General features: G+C 44.3%; 1 protein-coding gene across 2 annotated transcripts in view; it reads right to left on the bottom strand.

The window, feature by feature from the left end:
- Entpd1 (ectonucleoside triphosphate diphosphohydrolase 1) overlaps window positions 1-25,859 on the bottom strand; it is an 84,599-nt gene that overhangs the window by 20,064 nt on the left and 38,676 nt on the right. For both annotated transcript variants that reach the window (XM_075974059.1, XM_075974060.1), the window contains exons 2-3: window positions 11,717-11,844; window positions 2,300-2,417 (exon numbers count right to left, since the gene is read on the bottom strand). In XM_075974059.1, the coding sequence (XP_075830174.1) occupies window positions 2,300-2,417; window positions 11,717-11,844 (246 nt within the window). The remainder of the gene's footprint in view (window positions 1-2,299; window positions 2,418-11,716; window positions 11,845-25,859) is intronic.

The raw sequence follows: 25,859 nt of genomic DNA, 5'->3' as shown, positions 1-25,859 counted from the left end.
AAAATTTATGTCGTTTCTTCCTTTGTTAGAACGAACAGAAACAGAACCTGCATGTCCAACGAGTCTGTTCCACTCCAGCACCACGCCTCCCTACTAAGACTGTTTCTTCCATTTTAGAGCAAACTAACGGTTGCTATGGAGAGCACTGGAGCCGGACTCCTGACCTGCTGAGTTTAGCACTGCGTGGTTCCAGCTCACTTTGAGGTGAATTCCAGAGCGTTTCCTAGCAAGAATTCACTTTCAAGGTTATTATTCAAATGGGCTTTTCAAGAGCCTGTTTGCCTAACACAAATGAGACACTCCAAGCCGTGTTAGCAGCTTGCTTCTGACTCAGGAAACCCTTTGTTTTGTTAACTCTGATTGGAGGAGAAACTCCAGTATTTGCTGAGCCAAACACCTGCATCAATGGGATGAGTCTCAGAAGAAAGACATCTGCTGTAATCGTTTATTGTAGTTTAAAGTGAAGGGTGGAACTTCTAGGAACTGAGGAGCTCTGCCCCATTACTGCGAGGCCCAAGAGGCTCTGGGTAGCATGGCATTCCCTCCCCAACCCTGCCTAGTTCCTGGACAAACTACAAAAATCGGTGGAAGCTACAGGCCATCTGATAAAAAGCCAGTTCTCCTCTGGGATCTAGATTACCTGTTTGAAAAGAAACAGGATGTTCCTGGCTCCAAAGGCCAAGAGACGATGATCACAGGGACGGTGGTGAGATGTGGTGTCTGGTGCAGGATGAAGAGCAGGCTGGAGCAAGCCAGGGAGATGGCAGTCAGCCAGCCTTGGGTGTGACCTTAAAATTGACTTGGGCTGGGAGCTGGAGTGGGGGGGGGTGAAGATGGGGGCAGTTATCAGCATATAAAGCAGTGTTTCTGTGGGGCCTGGCTCACCAGCCAGATTCTTGCCACTTATGGGGCACTAATCTTCCAGGCTTTTGTTTCCCTCCTTGGAACACAAGATTTAGATGACCCCGGCCCTAAAAGTCTGTGATCTGCTCTTCCCTGCCTGTGAAGAGACCAAAAGTGGTTATGATTTTCCTCCAACTTGCAGAGCTGAGTCTAAAAATAAAGAGAACAGGAGATCATGCCATCAGAAGCCCCCAGGGACTTTTAGAAACATAAATCTCTATGCTCCAGCCCAGATCTGTTGACCCCAGGAACTCTGGTAGTAGAGGGCCTCACATCCATGCTCTAAGAGGTCCACTCCTCCCCTACCCCCATCCAGTAGTTCAGGGCTCTGAGTCTAAGAACCACTGGCTCAGATGTGGGTCTGACAGCCAGTTCCATCAGTTGCCTGCCTAAGTAACTTTAAACAAGTGCCCTGACCTGTCTTAATCTTGCTGCTCTCATTTTTTAAACATGGCTACTGCGACTCACCCAACCAATCCTAAGAGTGAGAAAACCCATGCTGAGTTCTTAGTGCCAGACACACAGGAGAGCCCTGTTGATGAGAACTATTACTGTTCAATCCTCTTTTTCTCTCTCTCTTCTCTCTTGCACTTTCTCTGTCTCTCTCTCTCTCTCTGTCTCTCTCTGTTGTTGGGAATCTAACTGTTAAACTGGGAGCATAGACCCCAGCCCCTCACATCTATTCCAGCCCCCAGGCCTGAGTTGTATTGGTCTGGACTCCAAATCCCAGCAGGCCAGGTCCCTGGGGGCGTGTCAGGACCATGCCCACAGAGTATTTAAATGAACTCCCCAAAGAGGAACACCATGGTCTCTTTTCCTTCCTCCTGGTGATCACATTTGTGGCCTCCCAGTTCCCCCTTGGGGCCACCTGAGAGCGCAGAACTCCCATTAAATCTGGATATTTCTTAATTTGGCTTGTTTTGATTTGGCTTGATTGGGAATTTGCATCGGCAGAGAACTCGCGTTAGGGAATATTCCTTACACTAACCAAGGACATCATGACTCTAAAGCCTGGACAGCACCACTGGGCCACACCTTTAACACCTCAGCTATTTTTAAATTTGCTTATTTTTCAAGGATTGATGTTGATGAAGATGATGATGATGTCAGTAATAGGTACTGACCATGGGAGACACTGTCTATAGCTAGGCTACCTCCATGACTGGATTGAGGCAGAGTCCTACTGTGCTGTCCAGGCTGACCCGAAGCTTAGGATCCTCCTGCACACCTGTGCCACTAGGCCTGGCTTAAAGTCATTTTACAGTGGCCATAAAGTACCGGTAGCTCCACTGTGTTCCCCGCTTGTCTTTGTGCTGGCTCCTCTGCCCCTGGGTACTACCAGAGCCTCTCAGGCTCTCGAATCCCATTCGCCCCACTTCCCTGGCCTTCATCTCACCTTTCACTTGACATTCCTGTAGCTGGTGCACCACGCCTGTGTCGTTCTCCTTCTCGGCGGGCCACTTGTAGATGTACAAGTTGGTGTGAGAAGACCCTGCGTCCAGCACAATCCCAAACTGAGGGCAAAGCAAATTTAAAAGTTTATCAGCATGGCACACGCTTGTCCATATTTAGCTTGCAAAGGAAGTAGACCGTGGCAGGAATTTTTTCACACCATAAAGAGAAAGTACTCTAACCCACGGGGAACATTTGGCCCTGGAGACTAGAGTCACCCAATCCCAAGGATTACCAGTGTACCGTTCTAGATAAGGACTCTCAATGCAGGTTGCATTGAGAATCTTACAAACATTCGGGCCATGCCCGGGACAGGTCCAAGCCATGGAGTTATTTAGAAAATGTTCAGTTATTCTAGTGCAGATGCAACTGAGAAGGAAGTTCTGTGGAAGGAACAGAAAATAAATTCAGTGCTTCCCAAACTTGTCCACACCCTGGGATCACCCAAGAACTCCACAGGCTGAGGCCCAGGCCCACCTCAGACACTGGTTTAAAAGTGGTCTGGTCATGAGCATAGTCACAAGATCCTATGAGACCCTTATGTGCAGACAAGCCTGGCAACCATTGAGCTAACCCACGAAGGCTGCATATAAGGTCATCTGATTTGGGTTCAGTGAGTGTGGAGTGTATTTTAAGAGAGAGAAACACTATGTGTGCTTGCTTTTTTTTATTCCAAAAATAACTCTGAAGTTGTATTCAGTATATTCTAAGGTAAATAAGCTTCATGTTCGCAGCTCTTTAAAAGGAGAAGGTCGTAAGAATAAGGGGAATCAGGAGACAGGGAGAGCAGGGAGGGCGCTCAGGCCAGAAAGCTCTTCGAGCCCCCGCACCCACATGAGAAGCCAGACATGGTGGTGTACGCTTGCAATCCCAACACTCAGACCCAAAGCAGAGAGGTGGGTCTGAGGTTCGCTGGTCAGCTAGCCTGACCTAATCAGCAAGGCCCAGGCCCCAGCCAGGGCTCTGCTCAAAGAATAAGGTAGATGGCACCTGAGGAGGAACGACACCTGACACCCGAGGTTGCCTTTTGGCCTCCATGCGCATATGCACACATGAGGAAGAGGAAGAGGAAGAGGCAGTGTGAAGATGAACTAGGTGGGTAGAGGAGAAAAGGGAAGAGTAACGTCTCCACATTGGGTTTCATGAGTGTGCTGACCATGTCCAGCATTTTAGACGTGAATTATCAGGGGCTACTTTTATCATTTCAATATAGATAAGAAACTACCAGAAGGTTAAAAAGAAATTTCTAACTTGAAGCAGACCAGAATCAAGGCCTTATCCATGGAACATGGAGCAAAGGCCGAGTGCCAGGCTCCAGGGAGATGCTCCCTCCTAAGGACAAGCCAAGGACAGCTCTAGCGGGGCGCGAGGATGTACCCCAGTGAACTTCTGCCCAGTGCACACTCATCTGACCGCTGGCAAAATCAAGATACAGAAAGCTTGCTAGCCCCAGCAGGCTTCCTCTTAGTCATTCTCCCCAAGGAGCAATGGCCGTTCTGACATTTGACACCACAGATGACCTTTGTCGTCAACTGTAACAAAGGGAAATCACATAGCATAGCCACTCGGTATAATCCCTGTCACGCTACACTGTAAAGTGCATTTAAACTGTACCCTTTGTCCATGCGTTTCCATTGCTAGGGAGTATCGCACTGCGTGCACAAACTATGTTTCTATTCATTCTGATGTTGATGGACATCGGATCATTTCTAAGTGAGACTATTAGTAATGTAGCTGCCTTGAACATTCTTGGGAATTTTGTGCTTATGGAGTATTTTTTAAGCTATTTCTCACCTGGAGTAAATTACCCAGTGTCCATTTTGATAAACTGATATTCACTTTTGATTATATTCCTAAATTGGGGATAAATCTGATGTCAATTAGCATTGTCTGCCATGGACTTTGTGAGAACAACATGATGGAACACAGTTTGTTTTCCTACATAAGTATGTGTATGTAAGTGGTGCCCTGTGAGTGTGTATGTTCACATACATGTTGGCACATGTGTGTGATGACACCAGGATCTTCCTCAGTTGCTTTCCCGCTGGTTCACAGAGGTGGAATCACCAATATAACTGGTCTGTCTAGCCAGTTTGCGATGGGATCTCCTGTCTCCAGCTTCTGAGTGGTGAGATTATAGACAGGCTGCCATGCCCTCTGACATATGGTTCTGGGACCAGAACTCGGATCCTCCTGCTCACCAGCAAGTGCTTCACCAGTGCTGTCTTCCTAGCCCTAGAACACGCAGGTTTTACTCATCTCTAACGGGGAAGCAAGAAAAGTAACGCAGAGAAATAGTCCCATTTGCGCTGCGCAGTTCAAAACCTGCTCTTCCACTTGAAAATTGTGTGTGTGATATGTATTTATATTATATAAATCCACATTGTCTCATCTATTAATACCTAAGAGCTTACAGGCAGAAAAGGCAGGAGTGAGGATTTAAGAGACCACCCAGGCCCACTAGGAATAGCTAAAGGTAGAGCCTCTTGGGTCATTCCGTTTCACTGGGAGGCACCAGTGTGCAGACTTCCTAAGAATGCTTGACCCTCCCACACCCCCTCAATGTTCTATGCCTTGTTATGTACAGTGGGGGGGTCTCTTTAATTATTAGTTTTATGTGCTCAAAAAATAGTATCTGTATACTTGCCCTAAGTATAACCAAGAAGCAAAGAGGCCGGGCTCCTCTGAGACATGGGAATCCAAGATGGCTTAGTTAGGTAATCACAGTGGGCAGGAGGGGCTGCTGACTGGGGTCGAGAGCATTCAAACCACTGGGAAACCTCCCAGAGTTTGAGAAAAGGCTCTTGGATTAAACAATAAAAAAAATTCCGTTGTTCCCAGCAGGGCCCCTGAGTTCTTCCTACCAGAATATGTTCCAGCCACAGTGGCATATGATAAAAGCTGGCGAGACAGCAGAAAGCAGCCTTTATCTGGAATCAGGAGGCCCTGGTCTTTCTATTTTTGTCAGCATGAAAGCCTCCCTTCCAGGAGAGCCGAAGAGCTGGCCTTGCTGATGTCCGCCTGTTTCTCTGAGGCCCTGTGCAGTGAGCAGCGAGACAGTGGAGAGACGAAAACATTCATGCATCTGTCTGCAAGTGTTTAAGAAGGTGGCCCTGAGCAGTCCTCAGGGATAGAGGACATTTCAGCCCATGCGTGGCACCGAAGGCTAACCCGTGAACCGTGCCCACTGAGGGCTGGTTTAGGTTGCTCCAGATTGTTTCACAGAACAAACAGTTGACACTTTGAGAACAGCTAAAGCTGGACTGTCAATGTTGTGGGTCTACACATTAGGGGCGTTTGCCTCCTGTGGTTCCAGTATCCCCCAGGAGCCCAGATAGCCCCCACCTGTGCCTGTCCACTACCACAGCATTCTCCAGAGTATGTTCCAGGGAGAACAGGGCCACAGAATCTTGGTGAATAACCTTGCCAGGAGTCTGGGGCACGTCCCTTCGCCCTCCCTCCTGGAGCCATCATCCCGTTAGCTAGTGAATATGCCAGGGAAATCTGACCAGGAGAAAAAGCATTGTTTTCCTGCAGCTCACATGCAGGGCATTTCTAGAAGCCCCTATGAGTATGCCTTTCATTTTAAAGAAAAAAATTAATATTCCAATGGTGAGGAAGAAATCTGGCCTCCACTATTATTATCATTATACTACTATTATTATTTCAATAGTATTTTCCATTTTAAGATTACTAAAGACCTATTCAATATCACCTAGAAAACAAAGGGGAAAGACATTTGAAATTCCATCTAGATTTTGTCACTTTATCACCAAACCTTTGCTTCCTCCCAGTGTTTTTTAAGTGTGCATTTTTTCACAGGGTAGTGATCTGTCTGTGCAAACGACTTTGCTCTCAGCTACCTACAGTCTCGAACTAGAAAGCAGTGACCCTGGGGCTGCTTTACACACTACCCCAAACCGCACCTGCCAGTGCTTTAGCTGATGGTTTCCTCTCCCGTTTGAATATGCTGGGAGCTGACTCCCCACATGCGTAAGCTGGGAGGTGGGGCCTGATGGGAGTGGTGTGTGCAGGACATGAAAATGCTACTTTCAGGAGTAAACTGGCGAACCAATGAATGGGCTTTGGGAAGGGGGTCTGTCTTTTCCTAACCCACTCTTCCAGAAGCTGAAGAAAGCAAACACCAATCTTTACAAATCCCACTTGCATGGCAGTCTGTTAGAGTAGTTCAGAAGGGACTCTGACTGCAGCTACCAGGAGCAAATTCACAGGGCTGCTTCAGAAATACTGACTCTTTAGCCCATCCCCTGTAAAGGTCTTGTAGCTTTAACAGTAACTGCTGCAGCCCTGTTGGTCTGGCTCAGGGAGCCTGGATTTATAAACAAAGCTTATCTTTTACAATGTGTTTCTAATCCCTATAAACAGGCTACAGGGAGCCACAGAGATGCTGGTGGAGCTGATAAACATTTAGGAAACTATTTATTCTTTTCTTTTTCTTTAGAGTTACTTGTTCTTGAATATAAACTCTTATTTTTCTGTTTTTAAACCTGTGCTAAAACACGCCTAACACAGACTATCCTACGTGAACCATTTTGAGGTGAACCGTCTTAGCAGTTGGTGATTGTGTTATCATTGCTGCCCAGCAATCATTGCCATCCGTTTCCATGTGCTGCCTTTAAAACTGGATAATGTTAAAATACGGTAAAGTAAAAATAACAACAGCTATTTTCCAAGAGTACAAGCCAAAGCAAATTCTTTCAAGGTCTCCATAAAAAGAGAGAACCACAAATGCCAGTTCCAGAGTACCATCTCAGTCTGCTTTGAAAAGGCAGATTTGGGGAAGTCCACCACCCTTCAGCAGAAGTGAGAAACCCTGCAGAGCTCTGCAGAAACCCCAAGGCACTAAGGAAGATGGGGCTTCCATGGAGTTCACCTTCTGTAAAGGGGTGTTTACAGTGGACCACTGCCCACAGTTTATATTGCAATGGATGCTCTCACAAGCCACCTCTTGCTTTATTCCATTTAATCCCAACTCATCCTCCAAGTAGGTGTTATTACTATTCACTTGACATGCAGGGAAAATTAGGTTAAGAGGAAGGAATCTACCTTGTTTACATCCACTGTTACTGTGATTGAAAAAAAAAGTCCTGCCCCTTGAGCCTACTTTCCTGATCACAAGCCTGAGGATTGGTATAGGGTTAGTTAGAACATCAAAATGTGGGATAGTCATGCTAAAAGGTATCAACCAATGGCCAGTGTTCATATGAGCAGGGGATAGGGCAAAAATCAAAGCCTTTTCTCCACCTAGACCCACGGACACAGAAGCACTCTTTCAAGGACAAAATCAGACATTGCTATGGACTGTCCACTCCACTGAAGCCTTTCTTCTTAAAAGCATAGACTGATCACCTAAAAGTGCATACTTAGTACTGGTACTCAGTAATTCACTGACTTCTGTGCCAAGAGAACGCCTTAGGATGTCTGTTGAAGAAAGATTCCTGACCTTTCTTTTTGCACATTCACACTGAGGGTAAACAGGATGTCTGGAGGGTCCTGGGCTGGTGGTCTGCCACCCCACTGACATCCCCATGTCCAAGAAGGATGCAGTTTTTTCTTCAGATCCTGTTCACTTTACCGAGTCAGCAACTTTTTATAGCATCCCCACTCAATTCAAGTGCCGGACTGGCTGTGAGCTAACACTTAGAACATTGTGATTATTTGACCAATGATTATTTCCTCCCCCTCAGTGTGTATAATTTTCCAGTGTTGCTCACTGGTATATTTCCAGAACCCCAATGACTGTCTTTTAAATGAATGCAAGACAAATGGAACCCAGTCCCTGTCCTCAGTATGTTTAGAACTGGGTAGTAGCTGACCAAGTAAGTATGTGGACACAATAAAGACCTCTTGCTGTGTTGCTGACATGAGGTCACCACCTCCTCAGCAACACTGAACCCAAACCATGTTAAGCAGAAACAAAATAGGGCTAGATCATCTGCACGAAACAAAGAATCTGTGTGCAAACAGTCAGATAAGGGCTGTCTTTTACATGGTCATTTTCGAAGTGAAAACAACCAATTCTGCATGTCTATGGATCCTGCACTCATGGAGAATGGCAGAAACAATATGGAGATGGCAGAGCAAAAATATGCAAGTGAAAGAGCAAAAACATTTCCTAAAATTTGTTTATACTGGGTGTGGGCAGTCCTTCTATCTACGTGTTGCTTTTATTAGTTAATGAATAAAGAAGCTGTTTCAGCCAGTGACCTAGCAGAATAGAGCTAGGCATGGAAAACTAAACTGAATGCTGAGAGAAAAAAAGGTAGAATCAGGGAGAAGCCATGTAGCCCCGCTAGAAACAGGCACTGGATGGAACTTTACCCGAAGATGAGAACCTGTGGAATCCTTCCAAACTAATATGGCTTGATGGACCAAGAACCCCTGAAAGGCTGCCATAAACACCCCTAAAAATTACTTTGCCCAACAAAAAGCAGGAAGCAGTTTGGAGAGAACTACAGCCATATTCCATAAATGATTGTTTATAAATGTTTGTTTACATTTAAAGGAAGATATGCTATAGAGATTTGCATGGGTATGAATATTGGTTTATTGACACAAATTTAAAGTCAATTTTGTTATATGTATATTTCTGCTCTTGATTAAGGTATTGTGTTTGTGTAGTTCATTTAAAAAATGTAATGTATAATTAAGAAATATAGGGTAATACGTATCATCTATAATAGTCAAGTTTGTAGTCATGTTAGTTAGGTTTTCTAGATATGCAGAGATATGTTTCAGTTAGATATGTATTCTTCAAATCTTCCAGAGCTCTTTAGAAATATGGCATTTAAAATGTTTTAAGAACTTAGGACTTTTCATGACAATGAGACACATCTGCTCCTGGAGAAAGAAGGCAGAGTCAGTGAGACACCATGGAGCCGCCAGATGAGAAAGATGCAAGCCACCAGTCAAAACCTTGCTGGTAGAGCCTCATGGTAAAATATAAAATAATAGAAATGGGTTAATTTAATATGTAAGAACTTTCTAGAAATACACTAGTCGTTGATCAAGAAATGTTTTAAATAATATAGTTTCTGTGTGATTATTTGGGGTCTGAGCTGCTGGGCAGTCGGGAAATGAACCAGCAGTTTCTTACAACTCATACTAAACCTGTACAGGTTCTTCTTGCCAATGTTCCCTAAAAAACTATAACAGTATAACAACTATTTGCTTAGATGTTACATTATATTGGGTTTTATGGGAAATCTAGAGAAGATTTTAAATATATAGGAGAGATGGCTCAGAGGTTAAGAGCACTGACTGCTCTTCCAGAGGTCCTGAGTTCAATTCCCAGCAACCACATGGTGGCTCACAACCATCTGTAATGAGGTCTGGTGCCCTCTTCTGGCCTGCAGGCATACATACAGACAGAATATTGTATACATAATAAATAAACATAGCAATCTATCATTCTTTCATCATTTAAAAAAAAATATATATATATAGGAATTATATCTCAGAACCTCAGATAGGTTCTATGCAAATATTACCCTTTGGGTATCATAAAGGGCTTGACTAGCCACAGATTTTTTTCTAAATGTAATTTTTTTATTGATTCTTTGAGAATTTCACATTATACATCCAAGCTCCACTTATTTCCCAGTCCTTCCAAATCTACTATCTACCCTTGTAACCTCCCCACCAAAAGAAAATAAAAAATTAAAATGAAAAAAATAAAAGAAAAAAGTCTCGCCACGCCTTCTGGGCAACGACCTGCTGCTCTCATACCTCATAGTGCCGCATCTTTGGTCCTATGCTGTCGCCCCTCTGCCTTTCCCGCCTCTCTAGCATCTTTGGTCCTATGCTGTCGCCCCTCTGCCTTTCCCGCCTCTCTATCACGTGTTCCTTCATCATAGTCATTCATCATAGTGGCCTTGGGACCTGCGCTGTGTCATGCCATACGCCCTATTGCCCTAACAGCTTTACTTGCAAATGTTCGCTGCAGTGAGCCCTTGGTCTGGTTCAAGGCTTCTGGCCTCTGCTACCCTATCAGTACTGGACCCTCACCGAAACTCCTCCCAGATAGCCTGCTATTGCCCAGAGTCACGGAGATCCTGTGCCTAGGGTTCCATAGGACTGGCCCCTTCACACCCTCCAGTTGTTCATGGAGGGGGTAGATGCTGGGGTGGGACAGCTCAAGGCCCTGGATCTGGGCCTGGGTTGTAGCTGAGTTGGTCAACCCAGGGCCTCCTTTGGGCCTCACCCTGCCCCTGCAAGGGGCGGAGCCAGCTCTCCCATGCCCATACCACAGATTTTGATACTCAAAGGTGGGTGTCTTGGAACCCATAGACTCTGAGGGCCAACTGTGTATCTTACTAATTAACTTCTCAACATAGTTTAGTAGGCTGTGATGTGACGACCACACAATAAAAATGGTTCCATTTTTTGTTCCTTGTTTTAGATTTTAAAAATGTTCTCATACTCCATATCCACTCAACTGACCTTTGAACATTTCATTCCCAATATGTGATAGAACTCTTACTGAAATCAGCAAGGAACTTTTGTATGTAAAATGATCTTCATATAAAATCAATCAGCAATGTTTCCATATTCGCTTCAATGGCAGTAGCTGCTCCTGTGATATTATTACCTTTTATCTAATGAATGTCAAAGACCCGACTCCCTTTTGTCAAACAATGGAACAAAGCAGAAGCCCGGCAGATTTGAAGACCCTGACCACAGCAAACACGGGGAACACAGGGCGCAAGTGTTACCTTCTCAGCAGCGCTTTGCCCTGTGGTGCAATACTGAAGCAAAAAGGTCAGACCAAGAAGGCAATCACTTACTTTCGGAGCTGGTAAACAAATAGCAAAAGCAAGATGTCATGAGGCTTTAGCTGCGAGTGAAGTCTTGCCAGGAGAACCAATGCCACTAAACATTAAAGGCAAGAGACCACCATCAATGAGACGGCGCCAACTTCTATCCTGACAAAGCGGCTCCTGTACCCAGAACAACCGGGGTGAACTTGTGTGACAAACAGATGCCAACAGAACGCCCACGCCTTTCTACACAGTGAGTGACGTGGGTGGCAACAGCTTCAGAAGCAGGGCATGCATCTGACTTTCCCGGCTCATAGGTCATCATCTTCTCATCAGTAGAATGACTGTTTTTCAAAATGTGGGTTTCAGGACTTAACTTCGGCACATGTCACTGCATAGGTATACATATGTGTTCACTGGCCCACTCGTGTAGGATGTGCCCCTTATAGAAATGTTTATTATCTTTTCAGCTTGAACAGAAAACGGTGTATTTTAATGTATATATAAATTTACCACGTTTTTAAGTTAGACGATAAAGCAAAAATAATGACTGCATTACAAATATTTGTAATTTCACTTGCCTTAACATTTTCTGGCAACGGTTTGTTCTGGGTCAATCCCACAGCAATCAAAGCTATCACGGCCAAGAGAAAGAAGACACTGAGGATGATCAAGATGTTTTTGGAGCAAAATCTCTTCACCTTAGAATCTAAAATGAAAACCAAAACATGAGTAAGAAATCAATAAACAATGAATTTTCTTCCTTTTTTTCTGGTTTTATTATGACTATCCAGAAACACCAGAGACATTAATATGAAGCCCTATTTGTATCCACCAGATAGTTACAAATAATTGGAAACAATTGAAGAATAAGAAGTTTTTTCTGTACCATGAAGACCAAACCAAGCAGGTGGTATGGGAGAAAGGATGGGTAAAACTGGTGTGGAACGAGGAAGAGTATCATGGCTACCTCATTTAATGGATCTGGTGTGTCTAGAAAAGATAAGTAACAACTAACAGAAGACAGAATCGCCCTCTTTGTTCTTAAACTATACATATACACAAAAAATATTTAATTTGCTAAAGAAAAAGAAAGACACCAATCATATGTACTCCATCAAACATCAACTCCTGCCACGGCAGAGCATGTTCTGGCTTGACATGCCTTTGGGTGCCATCACCTCTATATGGTAAGCTGGCAATCACCTTGAGACCGAGGGGTTCTGAACTCTTTCAACTGTTATTCCATTAGCTAATCCATTCTGGTTTTAGTCAGACCCTAGCAAAGGAAGTTTTCAAAGCTCCAGTAGAAGAATCACATAAAGTCACTTCACCTGGACTTAACTAGACCACACAGAGGACACGGATAGGAAGTGGAAGGTCCATCCACTTGGATGGCTCGACCTCTTCTTCAGTCAGTTTCTCCAGCTACCCTCAAACGTCTCCTTTGACTTTCGGGAAGGATGGGAACACATAACAGAGTCATCTTAAATGAGCTCGGTTCTCCAAAGAACTTTACCTTTCTCCAAGGGCAGGGTGAGAGCAAGAGAGATGAGAGAGAGAGGCCCAAGCTTCCCTCTCCCCACTTCACCTCTCTGTCAGCAGCAGCTGGCTGGGACTGGCATGGGAATTCTTCCTTATGCTCTTGAGCAGAAACCAGAACTCTTTTCAAAAGACTGTAACATGGGTGCCTAGTCTTTCCAGTCCCCAGAGTCTTCAAGAAGTCTCGATGCATCAAGCCAAACGGTACAAAACTCAGGACAAAAATGCTAGCCATATATTACCTCTTACTTCCAAAGAAGGAACAGAAAATGAGACCCACAGCACTCCTCTCCTCTCTTCCTGAATAAACATGCTCCTTGTTTAGATATCTGCCTCCCCCAAGCTAAGGGACGGACCTGCTCACTTTGCGAGAGTGCATGCCCCTACCGACGAAGGTCTCCACCATGGGTAGACACCGAATCACCTCCCCAACCACTTGACATCTGCTTGAACGAGACTAGCAGAAAAAGCAGAAACTTTCTCTCGCCTCACTGCCCTGTCTGGATGAGATGGCAGACACTAATGGCAGAGCTGAGAGAGATAGGAGGAACCTGAGTCCTCAGGATCATTTAGAGATGCTAAGTTCACCAACCTGGAGCTCATCTTCCCATAAGAGTATTCTTTGACATAGTGCCAGGATACTAATTACCTGAAGCTAACACATCCATGTATAGATGCTGTGGCAGGAAAACTGTTCTCTTTGATAACAGAACTCTAGAGTCTGGGCGTCAGGAGGGATATCTGCGAGTGATCACCTTCTTCATTTCCAAAGCTTTGAAATTAAACCAGTGCTATCTATCAAGCATGGACTCTGGACGATCAGGTACAATGTGGATAGGTAGCAATTTGTTGCTAGCATAACTTTTGCTATTTTCCCATTCCCGAGGCTGCTGACACAGTACTATCCGTACAGCTATTTCCTTCTCATGTGACAGTTTTGCTGACTCACTTTCCTACCACATCTAGTTAGGCATTATTCTTAGCATCTAAACCACTACAATGAAAGAGATCACATGATCTCTGCTCTTTAGACTTAGCCTTTCATTGAGAGAGAGACGGACAAACCAAAAAAAAAAGAGGCTACGTGAAAAAATGTTCCCAGGTTATGGTAACTAAAACCAGGGAATGTGGTCAATTGATTGCTGCAGAGTTGGGGCCTGAGATAAATAAACTGTAGCACTAGATTATAGGCCAGGAAAACTTCCCTGATGTTGCAGCGAAGAACTGGGTGATGGGAAAGCACCAGCTATGAGATGGAATAGGAACATTCCAGAAAGAAGGCACAAGAACTGCAGAAGCTCCAACGTGGCAACAAGGTAACTTTTTTCTATGCAAATATTTGTTAATTGCTTTCCACATTTACTCTCACCTCTTATTTCTTTATGAAAGATAAACAAAAGAACTTAAATATATGAATTTTCCATGTGTAACTTTCAAAATCTTTACTACCAAAAATACGGCGGTTTGTTGCTCACGTCATTCCCCTACAAGGAGTATCTGAGATGCTGTGTCTTCCACGGACTTCTCAAAAGCCCTAGCACAGGCAGGAAACCAGACATTTCACAGGAAGTGGTGCTAGATGTGGAGGTCCAGGCTGGTAGAAAAGGGAAGGACAGGCTGCAGGGGGACCCCTGCTCAGCATGTTGAAGTCTCTGTGTTCAATTTCCAAGAGTGAAAAGGGGAAAAGGGTTTGGGGAACCACCTTCGTCAGTCTTGCCTTTGGCCTGCAGCTCTTTCAGATCCGGTTTTACTAAAACAGTCGTGTTTATTATGAAAACTCATACCGACTCTCTTCTGCAGAGAAAGCCACAACTCACTGACGCATGGGTGACAGAGGAGGTTTCCATCACTGGACATAGAGTGGTGTGTGTTTCCTTTGTTTTTGCTGGGTTTGTTTATTTGTTGAGATAGGGCTTGTGTAGTGCTAGACTGGGCTCAGGTAGTGCCTGCTGGCATGCTGGCCTTGAACTTGCTACATAGTTGAGGATGACCTTGAACTTCTGGTCACCTGCTGTCACTGCCTGGGAGCTAGGTTTACAAGCCTGTGACATTTACCAATTTTATATGGTACTGGATATCAGGCCCAGGGCTTATACATGCTAGGCAAGCCCTCTACCAACTGAGCTACATCCCTAGCCCATAACACAGTGCTTTTTAAAAGTTCAAAAAATGATTTTAGGGCTGGAGAGATGGTTCAGTGGTTAAGAGCACTGACTGCTCTTCCAGAGGTCCTGAGTTCAATTCCCAGCAACCACATGGTGGCTCACAGCCATCTGTAATGAGATCTGGTGCCCTCTTCTAGCATGCAAGCATACATGGAAGAAATGTTGTATACATAATAAATAAATAAACTTCTCAAAAAAGAAAAATGATTTTACCAAAAATATCCAAGCACAAAGTATCACTTTTCTCTTTGGTTATACTGGGAAGCTCAGAGCTGCCACCTTCCTCATTTCACAGGACAGGAAAACAGGTTTGTTTCTGTTTAACGTCAGAGACCCATGTACCAAGGAATAACTTCTACCCTTCATTTGACAGAAAGCTCTGAAAAAAGCCCAAATTTTAGGAAAATACAAACTAATTTCAAGCTAATAAGCTACAGAAAAAGAATCCCCACTTCAATTCTTCATTCTTGATCTCAGTTTAGAATCTTACTATAGTAAAAAATCATAATTAATTTATCAAAATGCAACTGTAGAGAGAGGTCCTAGGATCTTTGTTATGTAATCCCGAAAAGATAATCTTTCAAACACTTTTCCGTTGATAAAAAGCTTTTTGATGTTGACAGGTGTGATGAGTCTCAGGCAAAGGCAACCAAACATTTCCTCTATGGATCCCAGGGAACTGAGGGGGCTGCATCCGATCTCCTGGGGGCCGCATCCAGAGTAATCCTGGCTTGTCATGGGAGAAAACGGCACCCACGAACAGGCGCTGACGAGAGACAGAGACACTGTGGAGGCCTGTGTTTCCAGGCAAAGGTGGAAGGCTTGCTCAAGGTGTTCAGGGCCATGCTACAGTCTTACCCCCTCCTTCCCGAGTCTCCTCTGCCACTCTTTTCTTGGCCATCAGAGGACTCACACTTAGGCCACAATCACGTTTGGGGGGCTTTGTGCCAGGTCCCTTGGATACAGCCACCCCCTTGCTCTTGACACTCCCGCCCCACCTGACCCAGAAAGCCCTTTCCGGGGGCTCCCACACTTCCTGGTTCCCTTCCCTGTCAGAAATCTTCTTTTGGATGATCATAGAGATCTTCTAGAACAAGGAACTTCCTGACCAAGAATCTGTGGTAACTTCCTGCTGTCTGCTGCGTCCAAGATGACAATGACTGATATTTCAGGGCTATCAGCAGCATGCGCTCCCCGGGGGCAGGAACTGTTTTTCCGGCTTGTTCACAGCTGTGTCCCCAGGGTAAATGAATGAGTGAATTTTGGATTTTTGGACATTTTTTTTTCAATGTGACATTTTCTTCACTTGGAATTGTATTCTTCTTGTTCTTCACCAAGTCTTTTTCTTTGTTGCCCCTACATCAGGCTCAATCGGAGGTTAAACTCCTTTCCATACCTTTCCCCCTTCCTCTTTAAATTGCGTTCGTTTACTGTGCGTGTATTTAGAGGTGTACAGGTGCCATGACACATGGATGGTCAGAGGAAAACTTGCCTAAGTCAGCTCTCTCCTTCCATGTAGGTTGTAGGGATTGAACTCAGGTCATCAGGCTTGGTTGCAGGTATCTTTTCCTGCTGCTCCGACTTGCAGGTCCCACTAGAGTCTGCCCTTGTGTGCTACCCTCTAGTAAGCACTTTTGTTTCAGAGTTCTACAGTTGTTGGATAGGTGGCTGTGCTTTGTTTGATCTTTCAATTAAGTGTTCAATAATCATTGAATACACCGCACTATGGGACTAGAATTGCCTGTGGCTCTGTGCTATAGTAGTGAACAAAGCACACACAATGTTCCCACACTTGTGGAGCTTATATTTCAGTGTGGAAGGAAAAGTAAGAAAAAGTAGTAAAATTTGGAGGATGTTACATTGGTGTAGGAGTTCCTTTTGTTTATGTGTTGCTTTCATTGGTTAATGAATGAAGAAACTGCCTTGGCCTAGTTGATAGGGCGGAATTTAGGTGGCGGAGAAAACAGAACTGAATATTGGGAGGAAGAAGGGCAGAGAGAGAGAGACGCCATGGATCCGCGGCCGGAGGTAGATGTGCTGAAACTTCTGGTAGGCCATAACCTCATGGCGATACACAGATTAATAGAAATGGGTTGAATCAAGATGTAAGAGTTAGCCAATAAGAAGTTAGAACTAATGGCCAAGTAATGTTTTAATTAATACAGTTTCTGTGTGATTATTTCAGGTGTAAGCTAGCCAGGTGTCCAGGACAAACAAGCCTCTCTCCATGTAACATTACATAATTATAAGATCTAAAAAAAGGACAAACAGAGAAACAGAGGAATGAGGCAACCCAGGAAGACCTTTGAGGTGATCTTGAGAGAGTCAAGAGGATCAGAATATTTAAGCAGCTGTGTAGGAAATAGCTCCAAGGCAGGATGGGGCCTGGCCAGGATGACAGTGTAGTTGGGAGAGAGATGAGAGGGGCAAGAGGGGAATTGCTCATAAGACCTTGGAGGTCCCAGTAAGGTCACTGCCCAACTCTGAAATATATGACGTATTCCAGAGCCATTTGTATGATTTATGTTCAACAGTTTAGAGGTAAACACAGATCCATCAAGGGCTGTTGGAAGTCCTTGGGGCTTGAGGATGTGGTCATCATAAGGATGTAGTCATGTAGGGCAACATTTCCCTGCTGCTGCTTCTTTTTTTTAATACAGCATGAGCCTACTTCAATAGGTCAGGCTACACAGCCAAGTGTGGCCTGACCAGGATCTATCAGATGCAGCTTGGTCCAAAACAGTCAAGCAGGTATGTCCAGGAATAAGTATCATTAAGTCTTCTCAACACCTTCTGTGCTTTGCTCAGAGAGGATCTCAGGAGGAGTCGGGGCTAAAGTCACCAGAATCTCCCAGCAAGAAGCCAGCTCCACAGAGATGCTCAGACCGGGGCTTGCCTGTGCAGCCCTTCTGAGGGCCCTTCTTAACCTTGTGTCAACATGGGCAGCGGTATGACACCGGCTTCACAAGGTTGCTATGTAGGATACCGTGAGCTCATGACATAACCCACACTTAAGAACTCTGGGGCCCAGATTTAAGCTTTAATCTTTTAAATAATAATGCATCTACCACAAATGAATCCACCTACTCCTATGAGAAAATATACTGTCATTTATCAGGTAGATAAAACTTTCATAAGTTTCCTAAGCCTGCCCCAACAAATGACCAAAGACTTGGTGGCTTAAAACAATAAAAAGTTCTCACAATTTTAAGGACAGGGTCAAAAATTGGGGTGTTGGCAGGGTCACAGTCCACTCCAAGGCTCAGTGGGAGATGCTTTTTTTGCCTACTCCAGCTCCTCATGATTCCCAGCATTCCTTGGCATCACTTGAATTCCTGCCTGTCTCTTCACATCCCCTTTCTAGTGTGTATCTGCCTGTCAAACATCTGGCTTTTCTCTTATTAGAACATCAGTCAACTAGCCTATTTTTACCTCTAATCTTCTGTCTTTGAGACACAGTCTATATAACCCTGGCCATGCATAGCTCATGACTGGTCCTGAACCCTCAGAGACTCACCTACCTCTTCCACTTGAGTCTGAGATTAGAGGGTGCATTACCATCCCAGCTTGACCTATTTTTAGATAAGGAATGGCATTAGCTTTAATTAATGGGCTGGGAGATGGTTTGGTCCATCGTGTGTGCTGTGCAAGTGTGAGGACCCGAGTTCAGATCCAGAGTACTCATGTAAAAGCCAGGCACAGCATGGTGGTACACATCTGTAACCCCACCATGGGGGGAGTGGGGTGTGTAGAGTTTGCTGGACAGCAAATTTGCCAAATTGGTGATCTCCAGATTAAGTGAGAGACCCTGTCTCCAAAAATATTATACGGTTCTTGGGGTATCATGTCATACATAGCAGCAAATTTCATCATCCAGAAATGGAAGCAGCTAGTACCAACAATGACGGGAGAGCAGTCTAGACTGCTCTACAATACAGCCAATGTTCTTCCCTTTACTATTGCAGCATCTTTGATGTAGACCGTGAGAAGCTTTACAGTTTAGTGGCAAAGACTGTGATTAGCAAGGCTATCTGGGATGTGTGCAGTCATAAATGTTACAAAAGGCAGAACAGGGATTTGATTTGAATCTTCTGATGCCACTCCAATGCTTTCCACTGCCTTCCTGCACTAGAGATCTACAGACATTGCTCGGTGTCAACCAGCCTTGGGTCCCAAGTTTCATTCAGTTGAGAAGACCTTACTCTGTTTTATATCCCTCACATTCCTCCAATCACTCCACGTGCAGTTCAAGGATAAAGTAGTAAACTTGGTGTGTATGTGTGTGTGTGTGTGGGGGGGGGGGTCCTGCTGAAGTTTCACTTGGTGAAGGCAGCACAGATTCTGATGAAAATGAACTTCAGAGGCTTGATTATGATCAGTCGGTTGAAGGACAGAAGGCAAAAGGAAAGGGAAGGGAAGCAACATGGCAATGAGATGAGAGACACAAAAAGACAAAGACAGAGAATATACAGGAAGGGCAGGGGTGGGGATGAGGCTAGCAAAGGAGACAGGAACTGAGTACTGAATGATTAACTCTGTGCGGTGCTGTTTTCCAGGGTCGAAGCTCACGGATCTCTTGAACCTTAGCCCTCTGAGAAGTAATTACTGGTTTATATTTGAGCTCTAATTAGCTGATTCTTCTTCTCGGCTCACAGTTCTTTAGTTGGAAAATAAGTATATTTATCTTATTCTCTGAGGATGAGTTCTGGCTGGGGAACCTGGCTGGGGACAATCAGGCAATGGGGACTGGACAGCGTACAGAACAAGCTCTGCTGAAAAGCAGGCTCAGGAAGGCTAGGCTGCCCACTCAGCAGCCTTGTGTGATGTGCTCTTGTCCAATAGCCAATGTCACTGACACGGCATTTGATGGTGCCTGGCTTCGCAAATGCTAATGTCTGCAAACTCAGATGCCAACAGAGTTCTGAGCGGGGAAGCAAGGAAGCAAAGGAATCCTCCCTCCCCCCACTCCTGTCCTCCCTTCTTCCCACCACAGCACCCACTCTCTTCACCCACTCCCCTTCCAGCTCCCCCTGAGTTCATTCTCCCACAGCTTACAATTGAGCATAAAAGGTCTTTGTGATTAGCACGGAATCCCCATGTTTAAGGGTAGGGTTGGCAGGCAGGAGGGCTGTTTCCGGCAAAGTGATGTCACTGAGTCTGCACACTGGAATTCCCTGTGTCCTAGCCAAGAGGCATAACAATCCGAGGTCTCTGCACATGGCTTGCACCGAACAAGTCTTCTCCACATCTGAAATCAAACAATTGTGCCCTGGGGACTCTAGTCTTTCTCAGAAGCAGCTGCATATGTCAACAAGCTGTGGTTATTTGCCAGCATACACACACACACAAACACGCACACATATACACACACGCACGCACGCGCACACACACACACACACACACACACAGAGAGAGAGAGAGAGAGAGAGAGAGAGAGAGAGAGAAAGACAGACAGACAGACAGCCACTGAGAAAATCCTTTCTGGTTATGCATCAGGCCCCGGGGCAACAGTGGAACCAGCATGAACTAACTCACACAGACTATGTTGCTCTGGTGGGCTTTTCCCTACATCTTACACGTGGAAATTCTCTCATTCCTATTGCCTCATTTTTTCAGCCATTAGGCACAAACTAGAGCCTGCACAAAAATATTAATGTGGAGAAAATAGACTGTAAACAAAATTAAAGTGATAAATCCAGGCAAATGTTTTCAACACTATCTAATATCTTGTTTCCTAATAGAGTAGATGTTAAAATCATTAAGAAAATCATTGGCCAGGTGGTGGAGCACACGCCTTTAATCCCAGCACTCGGAGGCAGAGGGAGGCGAATCTCTGTGAGTTCAAGGCTGGCCTGGTCTTCAGAGAGAGTTCCAGGACAGGCTCCAAAGCTATAAAAAGTCTTGAAAAACCAAAAAAAAAAAAAAAAAGGGAAGGAAGGAAGAAAACTATCAACCCAGCTAATAGAAAAGTAGAAAAAGAACATTAATAGGTAATTTAAAGAAAAGAAAATACATTATTTTCAACATGAGAAATGCTTGAAATGCTTTAGAATTATCTTGCATTAAAAGGATGACAGTGGAACCAGAGTGGTGACACATATTTTTATTCCCAGCACTCAGGAGGCAGAACAGGTGGATCCATAAGTTCAAGTCCAGCCTTGAACATATGAACTTGCTTGGACTTGCTTGGAACATAGCAAGTTCTCAGCCAACCAGGACTATATAGTAAGGTCCTGGTTTTTTTGTTGTTGCTGTTTCTTTGTTTTTTAAAAAGGAAAAACAAAAAGGAGAAAAATATGTAGATGAAAAGAAGTAGAATTTTTCATACTTTTGTAGATATGTACCTTCTAGAGTGACCCCCAAATTTAAAATACTGTCAGTATTCAGAGTTGATCAGATAAGGAACAGCTGGAACACATATATTATTTCTGGAGATACAACATGACACAGCCAATTTGGAAAAATATCCAGCAGTTAGCTATGAAACTAAATATAGTCGGCGTCCATGCCTCCAGGGCTTGCACCTGATAACTCAATCCATTGTAGAAGATACATATTTGAGAGAATAATTGCATCTAAACTAAATATGTGCAGACTTTTCCCCTGCAATTGGTCCCTAACAACACAGTATAACAACTACAGACCTAGCCCTTCCCTTGTCCCAGGCACTGTAACTAACGTAGGAGGCTGTGAGGCGTACTGGAGGATGAGCACTGTATCACTTCAATCTCCCTGGTACCCCAGCGTGAACCAATACTCCAAGGAAACAGAGATACAGCTCTAAGTGTTTACTCTACGATCATCACACTCTCATGAGTTTACCCCCAAAGTACAGATGATTCCATGCAAAAGTCTTGTGATGACGGAAATACTCCTATCCTGTTTGTGCTAATGGCTAGATGACTGCATACATATTTATCAAAATCCATATTAACTGTACATCTAAAAGGAATAACAGCTAGTACAGGTTCAGTAAAGAAATTTTATGAAAAATGACGAAAGCCGAGCATAGTGGTTTGAAGTTAATCCACTAGAAAGCAATATAATAAAGACCAATACAACAGATGAGAATGTCTTCTACCACATTCGCCCACGCTTAAGAAAAATTGTGTTTAGTGGTATGTCTTGGAAAATTTACCAAATCTAGACTATGACAATGAAAGCAACTGTACAACTGCTATATCCAGGATGAAGAAAGACTATATGAACACATTGGGGATAGGGCCAACTGCACGGAATAGAGAAACAGCGAGAAGGACCTAAATGCCCTGGAAGAGAAGTCACTGCTGAGCCATCATTCCAGCCCTGACCAGATCAATTTTTCCGTAAAGAGGAAAAGGAACCGGTTAGCTATTGCTGATAAATGCGCACCACAGCTTACATGCCCAGCTTTCAAAGGTCGCTTTCACAGAATTCTCTTTCTTTCTGTTCCACAAAGTGCAGTAGATTGTCTGTCCCTCTAAACCCAGAGGCCATGTGAGGTACCGTTTTTGAATGTACTGGTGACACCTAGAGTATTCTACCTTTGACTACTCCGTGTAGAATTTATCCTTAATGCAATGAGGTTATGCATAGCTATGAACCGTAAAATTAAATCAGTGTAAGCTAGAATAAGAATCTGTAGCGCCGGGCGGTGGTGGCGCACGCCTTTAATCCCAGCACTCGGGAGGCAGAGGTAGGCGGATCTCTGTGAGTTCAAGGCCAGCCTGGTCTACAAGAGCTAGTTCCGGGACCCCGGTACCAAAGCTACAGAGAAACCCTGTCTCGAAAAACCAAAAAAAAAAAAAAAAGAATCTGTAGCTTAAAAAGTAGGTTCACATGTATAGGTAAGTAGACTGTGTATTTCTGTTCATTTTCTGTTCACAGAGTTGTATAATAAAATATGATTGCTTAAAAAAAAAGAAGAAGAAGGCCAAGAAAAGACAATACAGAGACCACATGAATGACAGGGAGCGCCACCTCTGGCTTCCTGCTCACACTCAGATTCCTGTGTCCTCATTGACCCAGGCTCACGCAGGTAGGAAGGGAGTCAGACCAGAAAGTCCCCTTGGGAGGACCAAGAGAGACAAGAATGATTTCTCCCTTTTGCTTTCCTCTGGAACTACAATGAGGTTCTCAGTGGAAGGAAGTGAGTCTCCACCTCAGCGAAAGCTCACGACGACACCGCGTCGACCCGAGGAAATGAGTGCCAGTTGGGATGGAATTATTTAGAGACTCGTAAAGGCCAAACGACTATGAGAAACACACTTGAGTCAAAGAGGAACATTTTCTTCCAGCTTCTGGGAAAATCTGTCACCTAGAACTGACCTTTAGGATGACAAATTGGCAGAACTATCCTTAAGGTCGGAACAGTGAGCCAAGACAATACTTGGATGTCAAAGGCAACACTGGACCCACCCTCCCCCATTCTCTCAGAATTGAGTGGGGTGAGGTCACTGTCCCACAGAGCTTTATATGGTGCTGTTCCAAACCAGCAGTGAGCTAATTCCCGAAACACCAGGGCTTACAACTCTAACTCCTTTATCTCTTGGACTTTAGTTTCTCTTCTTCTCATGATGAGCATTCCCAAACTCCATAGCCCTCCAGACCACCTGCACCTCAGCCCGTCAGCTCCTGCCCCCCTATTCACGCCGAAGTTGCTCACACAAATATCACCCACAGTCTTGTGATGCTAAGTCCAGTGGGTATATTTCAGCATTTATAGTTCCTGCAGAATTGACACAGTTGACTTTTTAAACTCTTCTTTCTCGGCTCCCATGATGCCGGACTCCTAGAGCAAGCCTCCTCCTCTGGTCCATGCTTGTTGGGTCTTTTCTCTATATCTGTGAATGGCTGCCCCACAGGGTTCTTCCCACTGTACATACATGGTGCAGACTGAGCGGTGATGGCTTCTCAGCACCTATGGGATAACTTCCTAATCTCAATGATTACAACTCCCCAGTCTCAATGACTGTGACTCCATGATCCCCACCACTAGCCCAGGCCATTCTCCTGAGCTTTGGATTTATGGCACAGCCACCCTCACACACACTCACATCTGCTTCAGAGTTCTGCAGGCAAACTCACCATGCCTGGAAGTAGCCTTTTCTCTCTAACTTAATCTTTCTACAGAATCTGTTCACTGAGTCCATTACCCTTTCTCCCCGTATCTTTCTAGAATCCACAGTCTCCCTCAAAACTCTAGTCTTTTTTTTAAATTTTACTCAGTAAATATTTCTTAAGTCTATTTTTCTTTTTTATTTCTTCCCTAGGTTCCTATAGCAGCTTTTGTAGGGGCCCTAACAAGTCTATGCAATTTTGTTTCCAAGCTACCCCTTGGAAGCCAGCATGGTAATCTAAAATGGCAAAGCTACAAAATAAAATACAAACATTTTTCTTTTTGAGACAGGGTCTCACCATGTAGCCCTGGTAGGCCTTGAACTTAGTATGTAGACCAGGTTGGACTTCAATTCACTAAGGTCTACTTGCTTCTGCCTCTGTCTCTGCCTCCTGAGCCATCACACCTAGCTAATCCAGACTCTTTTGATAACAATGTTAAGGCTACTCTGGCATTTAGCTATAGAAGTCAAGGCACTTAACATGTTAGGCTCTGAAATTAGGCTCCTTTTCTCTATAAACATGCTTGCTTTGTAAAAAAAAGTTTTCTATTTCTATCTCCTCTCTAAAACATTCCCTCCCGCCCCCTCTTTTTAAAATTCATCTCCAATGGGGAAATGAAGACAGTGATAGTCACTTATGTGTAATGGCTCCAAGAAGTCTTCCCAAAAGCCCTTATTTGCTGGCTTCAGGGTACTCCTACCACAGTGCCACAGCAACCTTTAGCCAGAGTCAGTCTCTACTTGAGTCTGGATATCATAAGAACCTTTTCAGTGCCCAGCAGAGCAATGGCCAGCAGCACATTCAGTAGGATAAATGAATGATGAGGTTAATCTGGATTTTCAGTATGCGATGATTCCCATAGAAAAGAGACAGAGATTGCTTTGACCATCCCAAATGTGCTTTAACTTCTCAGCCCTGAGGTTCTATTTTTAGTGAGCTGCCATGCAAGCCCAACTTTAGTCTGTGTGTTTTGTAGGAAGCAAGGGGACAGATGTTTGGGTAATAAATCCCAAACCTGAATCCCAAGGCTTAGTCATGCACTCCACCGGATATGTTTTTCAATGAATTACCAACAATAAGAGACTTAAATTCCATGTTTATAATTGAGAGAACTGCACCATAGCTGGCCATTCTTAGCAAACATGGCTAATTTTGCTTTGTTTCTGAGAATCAGTCATCCGGTTGAAGACTATGTTTAAGTAGCAATGCACCCTTGCCTATATGTAACTACATGAGGGAATCTCAACCTTACCTATTATTTGCAAGTTACTTAATCTTTCTAAATCTTCATTTTTTGTACTAAAAATTAAAGCTATTTCCTACTTTGGCAAGCTGATAAGAAGAGAGAGTAAGCTTTATAAGAAATAGGGTGATTATCATGAGCTGTGTAGTCCTGTGTCTATCACAATTCACACAGAACTCTGCCCAGACATACGCATGGGTCGCCTTTCTGATGCCCCCCACCAACTTGTCCTTTCAGCTTGGATTCCCCAAAAGCACCTCAAGCATATCCTGTCGAAGAGAATTCAGCTCAGCTCCCTACCAAACTTGTTCCTCCCCCTCTACCCTCTCTTTTCACATCCACACAACTTGCTCCCTCAGCAAATGCAGCATAGTTCTTTGCTACATCCCAGGGGTCTAGTCCCCAGACATTCCAATGCCATGGATACCCTCTTCAGCACTCTACTGCTTTCTTTTCCAACCACAACATCCGCCTAGGCCTGCCTCCTGATTGGTCTCTGCATCCACTCTTTCCTCTCAACAACATGCTTTTCAGCTGCAGATGAAGGGACCCTTTCAAAGTGTCCGTCTGTCCTCACACAACATATTAGTTTTAGAACACATCATATGCCCCACTGCTCTTGGTAAAGCAGAACAAGGAACTTAATATAGCCCATAGGCCCGAGTTTGGCCCATC

The sequence above is a fragment of the Microtus pennsylvanicus genome, chromosome 5 (genome assembly GCF_037038515.1).
Source record: "Microtus pennsylvanicus isolate mMicPen1 chromosome 5, mMicPen1.hap1, whole genome shotgun sequence".
NCBI classification, from domain to species: Eukaryota; Metazoa; Chordata; class Mammalia; order Rodentia; family Cricetidae; genus Microtus; species Microtus pennsylvanicus.
The sequence above is the reverse complement of the archived record's forward strand: the minus strand, read 5'-3'. Positions and strand labels throughout refer to the sequence as shown.